Consider the following 14,379-nt stretch of genomic DNA (forward strand, 5'->3'; position numbering starts at 1 on the left):
ATGTAGTGTGAAGGGACACGTTGAGATGAGGGGCCGGTCTTATTAGTCGAATCACCTATCATTGAGGCACAAGTTAATTGGATCGGCCTAAGGGCCTATCCATTCAATTTTTTATCCGACCCGTATTGGTTCAGGTTAAATTGGACCCAATACTTGATTCAATAAGTTTGTCAATCTCAACAAATGTGATTTTTTTGTTGACTTAAAAATTATGATGGAAAAGAAGAATGCTGGGGACCTCATTTCACACTCCTTGACGTGAAAGTGTATACGAACCATAGATGCTTTTCATCGAGACACGAGTGAAAAAGAATCTATGGTTCCTTATCCACTTTCACGTCAGTAAGTGCGATTTGCACGGGGTGGTGGGATTGGATTACACTATTACAGCATCCTCTATGTATCTGAAGCTAGGGTTAGGGCATCAAGACTCAAGAGTTGCAGACTGAGCGAGAGCTTTAATGGCAATGAGAAGATGGGAAGGGCGGTTATGAACCTTCAGAGCTCATCACAATCACCTTCGATGATCTTTCGAAGATTCTTCACCTCTCTCGGCCGATCAAGCTTACATCCTTATCTCTTCCGCAGAGAAATCTCCACTCCTCTCTCGGTTTCTCCACAATTAGTTCGAAACCAGTTCAGATTCAGAACCGGATCCCAAAGAGAGATCTCTAGATCTCCTTCTCTCATGGCTTCAGATTGCAGACTGAGCGATGCCAAGAGATCTTCCATCGTCCCCTTGCCGCCTATAACAGCAGAAAAATCCGAATTATTAAGAGGTCTCGAATCAGTTTTGGGTTCCCCCTTCAGTTCTGACCCTCTAACACCTCCACCAAACCCTCTAATCATCGTTATTAGCGGACCTAGTGGAGTCGGCAAAGATGCTGTAATCAAGAAATTACGCGAAGTTCGTGAAGGAATCCATTTTGTTGTTACGGCAACAAGTCGATCGAAGCGACCTGGTGAAGTAGAAGGGAAAGATTACTACTTTGTTACTAAAGAACAGTTTCTTTCAATGGTTGAGAGAAACGAACTCTTAGAATACGCTCTTGTATATGGAGATTACAAGGGAATTCCGAAGCAACAGATTCGAGATTTCATGTCTAAGGGGTTCGATATCGTTCTTAGGGTGGACATTCAAGGGGCAGCCACCTTGAAATCCATTCTTGGTGATTCAGCCATTTTCATTTTTCTTGTAGCAGAGAGTGAATCTGCACTCGTAAGGAGACTTGTCGATCGTAAAACAGAGACCACGGATACGCTCCTTGTGAGGATTGCCACGGCTCGCGAAGAAGTGAAACATGTCAAGAACTTTGATTATGTGGTGGTGAATGCAGAAGGAAAGCTTGAGAGTGCGGTTAAGACCGTGGAGTCTATCATTGATGCGGAAAAAGCTAGAGTCAGGAAACGGTCTGCTGTGATCTAGTTTGTATAGAGGTTAGATTGTTACTTCTAAGCATTCTTTCTTTATCAAAATCTGTTCTTGAAACTGTTTCCTGATTCCCCAATTGTAGGTTTTCTATGGCTTAACGGTTAAATTTGGCTGCCTAATGGTCTTTTTTATCTCTTATTCTTGCAATTCTTTAAAAGCCCCCTTTTGGATCAGTTATCAAGCTATGTTAGTCAGCTGGGTGAATGCATCACACACTAAGTTTATAAGAGCAACTCAATGGAGCCGTTAAAAAGCAACCACTAAAGGGGCCAACGTAGGACCTTTACTTACAAACAAACCCCCCTAGCTAACTACGATCTCTATCATACAGGTTAAAACTCCCACTTCCTCCACACTGGTCCCACACCCCACCTCCCATATATATTTTTTTTAAATTTCGGATGGGTTGGATGCCGAAGTGACTAGCTAAAGTTAACAATGTGTTTGAAGTTTGACACACTAAAAAGTGTTTTTGGCTAGTCCATTGGAGCAAAAAAACAAAGAAAAGTTAGTGGATCTGACGCAAGCAGACCCACAAATAGCTCCATTGTAAATGCTCTACGAATGATGAATTCACCATTGTCATTTGAAACTAGAATAACTTGATGTACATAAAAATCGTTTCACAAAAGTAAAATGCCTGCATTTTTAGATGGTGTTCCAAGTAGAAGCAAAAGAAGAATAAAATTCTAACACCAACCTGTGTTCACAAAAGTAAAATGCCTGCATTTTTAGATGGCGTTCTAAGTAGAAGCAAAAGAAGAATACAATACTAGCACCACCTGTGGATTTTAATTTAGTAATTTATCCGACATATTTGGATTCTTCTAAACATTATTGAGTTATTAAATTTGCCAGGATAATGCAATACTTCCTATGCATTTTCAGAATTTCAGTGGAATATTATCTGGTTCTAATGCCCTTTCCGTATTTATGTTTGCTAGATCTGCTTTCACACTCAATACCATAATACTACAAAAGTATTTCTGCCTTCGACTCTCCTATGTATCTCCTCATTGTCACAAGCCGTGAATGTGTTCTTTATTTAATACTTTCTGAAACTAACTCCCACACCTTTCTTTAATCGCTTCATATTGTAATAAGGTGTTTCATCCTTTCCCTTAATACATCTAACACGGTCTAGGTCTTTAGTCATCCTTTCTCTAATGCGTGCCTATTTGTAGACATCTTTTTCGCCCTCCTGGTCCCTCTCCTATTATGTAGATCACCACATGTTCTTTCTTTTTGTTTGTTTCTAGAAATTGGCCAAGAATTGGATTTTTCTGTTAGTGAACCTTTGAATCTTGTCATTCGACCACTGAGCTTCCTTATGTGAATATTTTTTCCTTTCTCTGTTTACATTTAGCTTTTTGATAAGTATAAATTTATTATAAAAACAAGGAAGAATGTACAAAGGTAGTCGAGGTGACCAACCTTACATTGGGGGCAAAAAGAAAACTAGGAAGAGCAGAAGGACTTCCACCTAAAAACAAATTCATAAAAAATACATCTTTGAACTCAATGAACATTTTACACCAAAAGAATAACAGTCCTAGGATGAGGATTCCGTTCCTTTGAAAACTCTCCTATTTTTCTCCAACACACTGCAAATGGGAGGATACTCCACAGCATCTTCTTCTTCCTAGAGAACAATCCCAGCTTTGAAGAAAAGACAAGGCCAAATTTGGAAACACCCAGCTTAAGCTAAAGAGCAAAAAGAAGTAAGACCAGAGGGACGAGGAAAGAAGACAATGCAACAAGATATGGGCCACTGACTCCTCACTTGATTTACACAAACAATAGAAGTTTGGTGATACAAAGCCTCTTTTAATGAGGTGATCCATAGTGAGAATCCTGTCATGCATAGTTTGGTGACTTGACAAGTCTTGCTATTATGCTAAAACACCTAGTTTAGGGCATGTTTACTGCAGGGTTTGGGTGTATATCAATTGTGTTAATAAGTTAAGTCTTGGCATAGCTAACGAGAAACCCCCTCTTGATGGAGAAAGCAATGGTTAAAGATGGCAACAAAAAATATGTTGATGCAAGATAAATACAAAGACTAGTGTCAAATCTATTTCAAAGATATTGTTTTAGAGGTGGAAGAACTTTTGTGGGGATTTGGTATTTGGATTCTCTGTAGTTGAGTTCTTCCAATATTCTGATTGATCTTACCTATCAAAAAATATTCTGATCGACCTCACAGGGTTTCACTTTGAATTCATTCATTGCAACCCAAGACAGGTTTTTCACATGTGGTGTTTGAAATCGCTGCAGTTTGGCGCTTGTGAACCTTCTGTACTACTTCAATGGGGAAATTCCCTAGCGCAATGGAACCTCTCTGGACATGAACTATGAAGTGCCTTGGATTATAGTTGCTATAAAATCCTTCCAAACATGGTTGTTATTCTTTTTTGGATGGATAAATCTATGGTTGGAGTATATTGCAGCTCGTAGTGATGTTTAGAAACACAACTGAAAGGTGGTGGCGGTCGGGGGGGGGGGGGGGGTGTTGCAATATTGGTACGTTTTGATTAGTTGATTGTTGGTTTAAAACCTAAAGGAACACCAAGTGGGCATGGTTAAGATAAATTCCATCAATTCCATCTGTACATTGGTGTATGTCTTAGGGTCCAGCAATTGATTGACTTCATCTAGGCCATGTTGAAATTTTGATTCTTGACCAGTCACAAACCCACCCAAGCTAGCCATGCATGAATTGATTGCAAAATATCAGGAAAAAAACCCTTCTAACTTAGTTGTATTCAGATTTTTTTTTTGTGTGTAAAATTCACCAAGTTTTGAACTTGGTCGAATTATACATGTTTATTAAAAATCCCACACCTTTTTACAGAAAAAGAAAGTTAGGTACATTATCTTCTAGATGAATAATGAAACCAAAAACGATAATAGACTGGCAATCACACCAAAATTATGTATCGGATTGGCTGAGGATTTAGGTCCCGAGGCATCTGCAGGTCCCGAGGCTTCCGCAGAACCAGTACCGGCAGAGCCCAGTCCCGTGGTTACTGTGATGCTGAGCTTTTGGCCAGCCTCACAGTGGGTCCCTACGGCACAATAGTAATAGTGTTCACCAACTTCAGTAAGGTCCACGATCAAGGGGCCTTTATAGTACATCTCAATCACTTTGTCCTGAGTGCATGCATCAAACTCTTTCTTACCAACCTCTAGCACATTGTGAACGCCTGTCGTGAACGGGAACACTGCAACCCGGCCATAAGGAGATTAGTGAAAATTAGAACTCAAAATCATAAATATATTAAGCTGAGAGTTTCCTGGGCTGTCACTTCAGGCTTTGAAACCTGTAGCCATGTATTTTACATGTTGCAGCTGAGGTTGGTTAGACCACCTGGTCCACCTGTTCCACCACCTTTTTTAGATGTAAAGAAGTTATATCAGTTGTTATTGGCTTAAAAAAGTTATAAATGAAATTTTTTTTTATTCATTTATTTCACGACTTTTAAAAATGAACTTATTGTATTGAAATGATCATATGATGGTAACAATGACTGATATAAGCACCTATATCTTTTTATAAAATATAATGTTCACGAGTTATTATAAAGCAAGGGAATTAGTTGTTTATTAGCCCATTATATACTCATTGTAGACCTCTGATCACAAAGTTTTTTTTACCCGTACTTAGTGTGCAGATGCATGTTGAGAATAATTGTTTATTGCATTTGTTTATATTTGATGGATTGATTTATTTATTTAGACCTCCTCTGAAACACCTAGGCCTTGCTCAATACACCTTCATTTCACAACTGAAGGCATCAAGCATGGTTGAATTTGGTGGCTGTTGCTTCTCCTATGTACATTTGATCATGTTCTAGTGGAAAGAATATGCAAGATAAAATTAGAAATGAATACATTTTATAAAATGTAGGAGCAGTTCGAATCGACAATAAGTCAAGAGAAAGTCGGTTGAGATAGTTTGGGCATGTTCAATGAAGGTTGATTATACAGCCTCAATGCACAAGTAGAAAGCTCTAGAAGAGTGAGGGGAAGGCCCAAAGGAGCGGGGGATATAGATAGTTAAAAGCCGGTGTGAACACAGTTTTAATAACAGAAGGTTAAATTGAATAGAGGAACATGAGTCATTTAGCCGACCCCAAATCTTTGGGACAAGTCTTTGATGATGATGATATGCATGATACTCTATGTTGTATGGCAATCACAATGTCCATGTTAAGATCCGTTTGAGGTCAACAAATTTTCCTCAAAACTTACCCAGTTTGTCGCCGATTCCGAATGTTCTTGGTTTAGCCCAGTCTTGATAGTAGGAGAGGTTCTTGGGAACGTTCCAGCCTAAGCTCCCTCCAACAATGTGATCCATTGCACTCACTGGGGCCGTTATAGCACAACCCAATGCTACCAGGAGAAGAAACAAGAAGATGTGTGTTCTTGCCATTTGTCCTGGCTTGATGGGCGTGCGAATGAGTTGAAGGAAGGTGAGGTTCCCTTCAATCAAATCTAGAAGAGAGATGAATTGGGCAAATGAATGGTTTTTCTTTAAGTAATGTTCATGGTTACCACTTACTACTATTATTAGCTTCAGCCTTTCTTTTGTTTTCCATTCATGTTGAAAAAGTCAAGGGTACTTATAATTGGAAATTATAGTTAATTCTTTGTGGTGGGTTTTGTCCTCTATATTTAGAGAGCTTGGCCTCTTATCTGTAATATTTTTTTTGGTTGGCTGCTTCAGATTTTAGACATTGTTGCGTTTTGGTGAATGTTTTCTCTATGTGATGACATGCATTACTTGACCTTGGACTTCTCTTATTGACTGACAAAAAGTGCCGTAAATACCCTCAACTTCAACCTTCAGCCACCCGCCCCCCCTCCCACCAAAAAATCAAAATAATGAATACCAGTCATCTTCAACCTCTCCGATACGAGTGAAAAAGCATCTATGGTTCCTATCCACTTTCATGTGAAGATGTGAGATATGAGGTCCAATCTTAAGGTCACTCCAACATGACAACAATTTTTGGTTGGTGAACATGTGAAATATCTCACATTTTCAAAGTGATGATATACCCATGACCATGGTCTTCAGAGAGGCAGAGGAAATGATCCAAATGCCACCCTTGTTCAATTTCTAGTCAGAAAAAGAACACGATTCTTTCTAAATAGGTGTCTTCTTCAATTTCTAGGGTAAAAGAAAAACTTTAAATAATTTTTTGGCAGAATTAAAGAAGATGAATATGTATAAAAAGAGAAACCTACAATTTTTGGCAAAAAATGGAAAATAGGATTTAGTTGTTTAAAAAATAATATTAAGATTCTATTTACTTTGTCCTTCAAAGCTCAAGAAATGATAGAATTTCTGTGTTGTGTGTGTGTGTGTGTTGGGAATCGGAGAAGATGAATTATTAAGAGAATATTTTGGCAAAAGGTTGAAAATGAGATCACCTGAAAAATGTCTTACCAGCGGAAAAAGATACTTTTGGAGAAAAATTATGGGTGGGTTTCGTAGTGAAAAATCAAGAGATTTTGGCTAGAAATTGAAGTAGTCACCAAAGTCATTTTTTAAGTCTCTCAAAGGAGACTGCAGTCAAGGGGTATGTTCCAGATATTTTTTAAGCCTCATCTTCAACAATAAGATTTTATTTCCTTCAATTTTTAAGACCACAAGAAAGATGAATGATTTTTTTGAGATGATGGAATTTTGAATAGATAAAAAAATCATAGTTTTCAACACGAGTTTGAATAAAAGGGTATTTAGGTCATTAGTGATTAGTCTTCCAGACTAGACTGAGGTCCTCGGGGTATTTTATTATTATGAAAGTACAGGGGTATAAAAAAATATTCACCAAAAGATGGAGGACTAAGTCTAAATCACCCATAAAAATTAAAAAATAATTTTTTTCATGCTGTGGGCGTGTACGAAGTCCATCGGTGCCGTTGTTTCATTCATTTTAAGATAGAAAAAGCGCTCTAGCGAGTAGCGAGCGAAGGCTTCTAGCTTTTTTCCAACAACCAAACAGAAGGAAAACCTTGTGGAAATTTACCTCATTTGAGCTTCGATTTGGGGTTTTTTGTTTGATATCTGATTCTAAACCCTAGAAGACCTAACTTTGATTTTTCAACAACGCAGAATCCATGGAAGTACCTCGGCCTCAGCCCGTTTGCGCACAAGAAGCTCTGGATCTGCTCAACTGCGTCACTGAAACAGATTTCGATCAGGAAAAATGTCTCCGCTTCTTGAACTCTTTGCGAGACTGCGTGCTCAACAAGGTCTGTTTCTCTCACAACTTCGGTTTCTTTATGGATCGATATGTGACTAATCTAAGTCTGTTCTATCGATATGGCAATTTGAAGACATTTAGGAAAATTTTGGTTTCTGCTTTTGTATGATTGCTGAGATTTTTTTATTTTTTTTTCAGAAAATAAATTTTTTCTTCAAACAATAAATTCTCTACTGATCAGAGCCAACCTAGAAATTATCCGGGAGGCTTCTAGGTGGAACCTTAGATTATTTTGGGATTTCTAAGAACATGTCAATTGAATCCCTGTGGTAATTAGTTCTATACTTCATTTTCATTATCCAATTCCTAACTATTGAATTGTGAACCTGTTTAGCGGTTTTGGTTGTCAACTTAGGCTAGTTTCATGTAATTTCAGTAAGTTGTGGTCTTGTGGAGAATCCTCACGAGGATTGAACCAAATTGCCAATTAGTGTTTCTTTTGTTTGTAATTTAATAATTTTTTGCTTCAAACTGGACCAAAAAGAAAGTGGATTGTGGTAATGAGAATGGATGTGATCACACTGGAATTAACAAAAAGACATGGTTTTAGAAAAAATTGAAAGAAGGAACAATTCGTAAGGATGACCCCACATTTTTGGAACAAAACTTTGATGATGATGATGGCAGCTTCAAACTGCATATTTCCTTTTGTCCTTGAGTGTCATATGTTTTATTGGAAGGTGTTAGTTGTTTCAGGTGAAGCTATGGTTTCAATTCTAGTTATTAGAGAAGAATGATGTGGAAATTGATTTGTAATATTTGTTTAGGTATTTTTGGTTGTTGATTTTATCTGTTATTTCCGAAATTAAAATGGAATGTTTCTACTTAGAAAAATAATAGAGAAAAGAAGAAGAACCTTTATATGGTTTGTATTGGCTTAAAAGAGAAAGCATACAGTAAAGTGCCTAGAGAACTAATTTGGTTTATAGGAAAAGGAGGAAGTCTTGAATGGATACATTGACATAATTAAGGACGCATATGAGGGTCGTGACAAGTGTGAGGGCAAGTGGAGAGGAGACGGATGAGTTCTCAGTTACAATTGGTTTACATTAGGGATCGACTTTAAGTCCGTATTTGTTTGCTCTAGTTATAAATGAAGTAATTGTTCATATTCTTTATATATATATTGCGGGTATAGCCACCCTTCGGGGTGGGACTAATCCCACAGTCACACGCACCGCCCCTTCGGAAAGTCCTACATGCAACAAGTTGAGTCGAGGGTCACTTGGACCTTGGAGGGTGGCCCCAAAGAATTCATAGCTTCGTGGGGTTTCGAACGGTTTACCTACCTTTCCTGAGGAGCTTATCAAGACTTGGCTTGCCACTAGGCCAACCCCTTGGGGTTGAAGTAATTGCTCATATTCAAGATCACACATCTTTTTTTTTGAAAAGTATAATATAATTCAAGGAGAAAGAAAAACAGCATACAAGGAGGCCGAGAAAGCCTCATAGAAAGCAACAAAGAAGAAGAGCAAACAACATCAATGATTACATAAAGAGTTCCATCTAAAAACAAAATCATCAAACGAAGTTCCCACGAACTCTATATTTTGTTTGGACCAAAGGTATAAGAAGCCCAAAATCTCTAAAAAACTTGTATGAGAGCTTCTAATCTTGCCATTAAACACCCTGTTATTCCTTTCATTCTAATCACACATCTTGATGTATGTTAAGGGCAGATCATGTAGTATTAGTTGATGACACTAGAGAGGGAATCATCACAAATCTAGAATATCAGTGATAGATGTTGGAGTTGATAGACTTTATAGTAAGTAGAACCAAGATCGACTATGTGGGGTGTAAAGTTAGCATTGACAACTAAAAGTATGAATATCCAGTTAAAATTGATGGTCTAGAAATACACTGAAGTGGCCTCTTTCATAATCTTGGGGCCTTTATACGTAAGGATGGAGAGATTGAGGAAGATATTGCCATAGAGTTAGATTGTCCGATGTGAATTTTTCGGTATTGCATCTACATATAGAGACAAATTACAGCACAAAACTCACTAACTGCCTGCCTTGCTACTTTTCTGGTTTGGCTTTGAGAGCTTCAACTCTTATTCCCAATGCCCTTTCAGTTTTTGTCCTATTCTTTTAATTCAGCCAATTCTCTTGATTTGCCTTTGTTATTGTTTTTCTCATCCTCATTTTTACATGCTTCATAATTTTTCCTTCTCTTGCTGTATTTAAAATATTTTTGGAACACTAGAAATCCTTTGGCTTGTGTGAAGATCGAATGGCTATCTCTGTCATGGTATAGAGGTCAATATACATATTCTGATCAGCCTTTTGCTTTTATTTTTATTTTTTTAAGGTTAAAAATGGTCAAATTAGGTAATTACTGATATTTTTAGAACAGAAATGATTAGGTCAAAAGCGTATGTTTGTGTTTGGAGGTGGACCTCATGGTGGACGAAACTGGTGAACCAGTTTCGACGTCACCTTTTTATTTTTCTTTATTGAGCAAAAGAAATCTCTCCATCATCTCTTTGTGTCTCCCCCCTGCAACTCTCTCTTGCTCAAGAGCATAGTTGCACTCCAGATCTTTCTTTGTTTCTCATGCAAACAACAAAATTCTAAATTGGAGCAACCTCTTTAAGAGTATTTCTCGATTCTTTGATAAACCAAGTTGCCAGCTTGCCAAGTTGGCAAGATATTTGTGTGTTGATACCATGACCTTGGTTCAAAACCTCGCTTCATCCACTAATGACCGACCACTAACCTGATTGCTCTCTTTTTTTTTCTGAAAAAACAAAAAAAACTCTAGATTGGAACAACCACCTGGCTAAGGTGGTAAAGTATGTGACTGTAAACTACAATTTGGGCTCAAATTCCACTTTCATCTACTAACGACCAATGATTCACCAGATTGTGTAAAGAAAAAAAAAAAACCTCAGCAAGTTAATAATATGGTTGATAAGAACTTGAATATATATATATATTTTTTCATAATAATTAAGGATGTCTTATCCCAAAAATTAGGGATGGTTAAACGAGTCTTGTTCATTCATTCTTTTTAAGCCAATAATTATAAAAAAGATTGTTTTTGGCCATAAAGGCAGAAACTATGTTCTTACCTACTGCTAATCTATTTATTTTCTTTATTTCCTTTGTCTCTGCAGAAAGTGAAGAAATTCTCACTTGCTGATGAACAAAAACAATCAGAAACCGATCCCAATGGCAAAGAGAAGAGTTGAGTAAATATTGCAAAGAATAAGAGGAATTTTTGGTAGCTTGTGTTAGGGTAATGTTGCTATTACAAGCTAGGGTAATGTTGCTATTACTCTTTGAGAACCTTGATTCTTTTTCCTCTCATTTTTGCTATACACAAAATTGATCAAGTTTACCAAAAAGAACAAGAAAAGGTGACTAGAGATATTTGGAATTGTTGTGTTAAATGGGGGAAGGAAAATATGCTATCATTTTGTCCCTCCTTGTCTTTTTATAAGTTCCTGTTCCTATGGCAGAAAATTATGTTATGGCCAACAAGGGGTTTGAGCTCAAGGGAGGCCCTGGCCAATTCACCCAACACTCCTTGGTTCTGCTTCCACGTTTTGTTTTATTGAAACAAAATGGATAATCTGTGCTGGGTTCCATTATTAATTTAAATTCCACTAGATTACCAGTATAATAGAAATGTCAGCTTACAAAGGCTACTAACCCTGTTATTTGAATTTTTCTATAATAGAAAAAAAAAAAAAAAAAACATGATATTTTTGCTCCAAAAATCATCTATCTTCAACCTCTTCAATATTTACGTAAAAACATTTTCTGGAAAACCCATATTTTTTACCTCTAAATCCTAGCTCGTCCCCCATCTTAACTCCATTGTTTTAACCTTGGATGTATTTGGCAAAATCATCTTGGGCAAGAATGTCCGTACGATTTATTGATAAAAAGACTATCATTTAATAGTGAAAATAGAGTAATTTGCCAAATTGGATGGAGAACAATAAGAGTTACTTCTGAACAAGAGGAATTTGGGTCGTATTTTTATTGACTCAGGATCCTTGTTAGCAATCTCCCGGTTAATTCTTTTTTTTTTTTTAATGAAAGTATTTTTCTATTCTAAATAATTCACGGAATTTAACTTTGAAAAGAATAAAATGCAATTTTATGACTTTTTATAAACTCGGTGGAAAAAAAAAATGCTACTATAACTTGTTGTATATTGCATAGTGTATATTTATAACTTATAATTTGTTACACTAGACCGTTTCAAAATTTGGAAGGAATCCATCTTTTTAGGTGACAAATGTCCCTTTTATCTTAAAAAGAAAAATAAGGACATGTTCTTCTACATTTATTTAAGATCACATTTTAATTTTTCAAATTGATGATTTATCCCTTGACTTTGATCTTCTTTTAAAAATCAATGGAACAATAACCTCAATGTCCTCATTATCACCACCATCATTATTACCATCACTTTCACCATTAGCATAACCAATTTCATCATCACTATCATATGGTCAAAAATTTTAAATGAAATAGATAATACACGTATGAAGCATATGCCGCATATTTTTCATTTATTGAATTTTTGTCCAAATTTTAAACCGGATTTCAAAATCGAATAAAACTCAAATTTTTAACGAATTTTTACCGTGTATTCCGAATTGCTAACAAGCTCAGGATCCAATACTTCTAAAATAGGATAGGTGTCCAAGTTTTGGTTGGTGTTTAAAACACCTTAGACTCAGCCGTTCAGGTAGCCTAATGAACTTATTTCCTAATCAAATTGTGCCTAATTATACAAATGAATCTTGACTCATATTTTTTTTAATAAGTAAATCAATTATATTAAAATAAAGACCGGTTGAGATAACTAGCCACTCTCGATTCATTTTTATTAGTCCCTCGGAGAAATCCACACATGGGTGGGTACACATACCTCAAAACATTCACCCAACCCAAACCCGGAAAGGTGATACCAAATTTGTTGCTTTTAAAATAGGCGAGAGTGCGAGACATGCATTTGTACACTAAAACAGCCACACCATTTCCATTTGTGCAAGAAAAGATAGTAGAGACTTAAAATTCAGTCTTAGAAGTTAAGAGATGAAGAAGAAAGAAAGAAAGAACATGTCCACAGAAGAAGGAAAAAAAATAACAAGAGAAAATCAAAGACAAAGCCCCTCCTCCCTCCTCCTAATAATATTCCTCATCCTCACCCAACTAAACTCCCAAAACGCACACAACATACATGATATGGAATCAAAAGGTGGAGAAGGAGGAGGCATCGAGAGGATGAATGAGGTAAGTGAGCACTAGTGCCACCACCATCAGCACACATGCAATTCCTTGGTCTATCGATCTCCCTACAACAACATTAACACCCACAACAAATACACATCCACAATTAGCCACAACTCAATTGGAATTCAGCCATCTTGGCTTAAATAAGGAAATTATAAAAAATAAAAATAAAAATTCAAACTTTGCATTAGAAATGGAAATGAGCACATATGCAAGCAAGCATTAGACAAGCAGCCCAATTGTGTGTAGAGAGGGAGAACCTTCAAAGACAAGTTTGGATATTCAGAGGAAACAGCCATGAAAATGCGTGAATAAACCTCAAAGGAACAACACGAAAATTGTAATTTAAGTAGAAAATGAATAAATAAAAGAATTCCAGAGTTAATTTAGAGAAAAGTAGTATTGGAAAAGATATTAAATAATCCATGGATGATGAGTATATAAAGGATCTTTAATAAGGTCACAATTATTTCAAGAAAAAAACGTATAAGGAAATAGCCTTAAATACAGGAAGTAATCTTGGAACAAACATGACCATGGAACCAAAAAAACGACATAGATGCCCTAAATATCGAATTTTCAATTAAAAACAGTCTTGATTTGAAAAGAAAAAAAAGATAAAGCAGATCTACTGAAAACATCAAATTGCTAATGAATCAAAAAAGAAAAAAGAAAAACGTAGATAACATTATACAAACCTAATCAACCAACAAAAAAACACTCCAAAAACTAGAAAACCACCAAGAAACAAGACAGATTCTCGTAATGAAACAGAAAAAATAATAATAATCAGATCTGAGAGGGAGAGAGATTACCATCGCTAGTAGGAGCAGGAGCTGGAGCCATGGTCTGAGCCTGAACAGCAGGCAAGATAATACTGAAAACGAGAGCAACGATCACCATTAATCCAAAGGAAACCCTAGAAACCGCCATTTCTCCTTAATTTCTCTCTAACAGAAACAAACCCTAACAAAGAACACAATGAAATCGATCTCTCTCCGTACGGAACCTGCGATGACTCCAAATAGCCACGCAGCGATTCTTCGGGTTCGAGAGAGTCTAATAATGTTTGTTTCTAATGGGAACCCCTTTTTATAACCAAGTCAGGCCCTCCATGAAATGGGGCCCACCACTCATTTTTATGTGGGCCCACTCGCATATCTTTGCCCTCTCTCCACATGTGATCCATTTTGCTTATTACCTACGCTCGCTAGTCTGTCTTTTTCGTTGTCGACAGCTTGTCAGACCTAATACTTCCACGTGTCATTAATATATTATACCATATTGTATTTTAAACTATTTTTGCTTTCTTTAGCATTGCGTGGCATTTCTTTTTGATGGGCTGCACGTAAAAACAGCCTGATTGGTTATTTTTAAAGCAGTTTGTACTTGTAGGGTTGGCAACGGATCG

General features: G+C 36.7%; 3 protein-coding genes across 5 annotated transcripts; 1 reads left to right on the forward strand and 2 right to left on the reverse strand.

Annotated features, from left to right (window-relative positions):
* Positions 1-342: 342 nt before the first annotated feature.
* Positions 343-7,696, forward strand: LOC147393809 (P-loop containing nucleoside triphosphate hydrolases superfamily protein). 3 transcript variants are annotated; one of them, XM_086455017.1, is made up of 2 exons: positions 343-1,437; positions 7,557-7,696. In XM_086455017.1, the coding sequence occupies exon 1, from the start codon at positions 476-478 to the stop codon at positions 1,424-1,426; it is 951 nt and encodes a 316-aa protein (XP_086311143.1). In that variant the 5' UTR covers positions 343-475; the 3' UTR covers positions 1,427-1,437; positions 7,557-7,696. The 3 variants fall into 3 exon arrangements, with proteins under 3 accessions (XP_086311143.1, XP_086311144.1, XP_086311141.1); XM_086455018.1 differs by lacking the exon at positions 7,557-7,696 and adding an exon at positions 5,172-6,167; XM_086455015.1 differs by lacking the exon at positions 7,557-7,696 and adding an exon at positions 5,192-6,167 and having other exon boundaries at positions 344-1,437.
* LOC147393810 (umecyanin-like) lies at positions 4,313-5,867 on the reverse strand. The gene is made up of 2 exons (XM_086455144.1): positions 5,687-5,867; positions 4,313-4,656 (listed from the first exon to the last, which is right to left on the reverse strand). Exons 1-2 carry the CDS (start codon positions 5,865-5,867, stop codon positions 4,313-4,315), a joined length of 525 nt encoding a protein of 174 aa, XP_086311270.1.
* A 5,021-nt stretch (positions 7,697-12,717) lies between the features above and the next one.
* Positions 12,718-14,047, reverse strand: LOC147393811 (arabinogalactan protein 41-like). The gene is made up of 2 exons (XM_086455019.1): positions 13,784-14,047; positions 12,718-13,030 (listed from the first exon to the last, which is right to left on the reverse strand). The coding sequence occupies exons 1-2, from the start codon at positions 13,899-13,901 to the stop codon at positions 12,927-12,929; spliced, it is 222 nt and encodes a 73-aa protein (XP_086311145.1). The 5' UTR covers positions 13,902-14,047; the 3' UTR covers positions 12,718-12,926.
* Between the last annotated feature and the right edge of the window lie 332 nt (positions 14,048-14,379).

This window comes from Akebia trifoliata, chromosome 10, assembly GCF_017979445.1.
Source record: "Akebia trifoliata isolate Shusen 1 chromosome 10, ASM1797944v1, whole genome shotgun sequence".
Lineage (NCBI taxonomy): Eukaryota > Viridiplantae > Streptophyta > Magnoliopsida > Ranunculales > Lardizabalaceae > Akebia > Akebia trifoliata.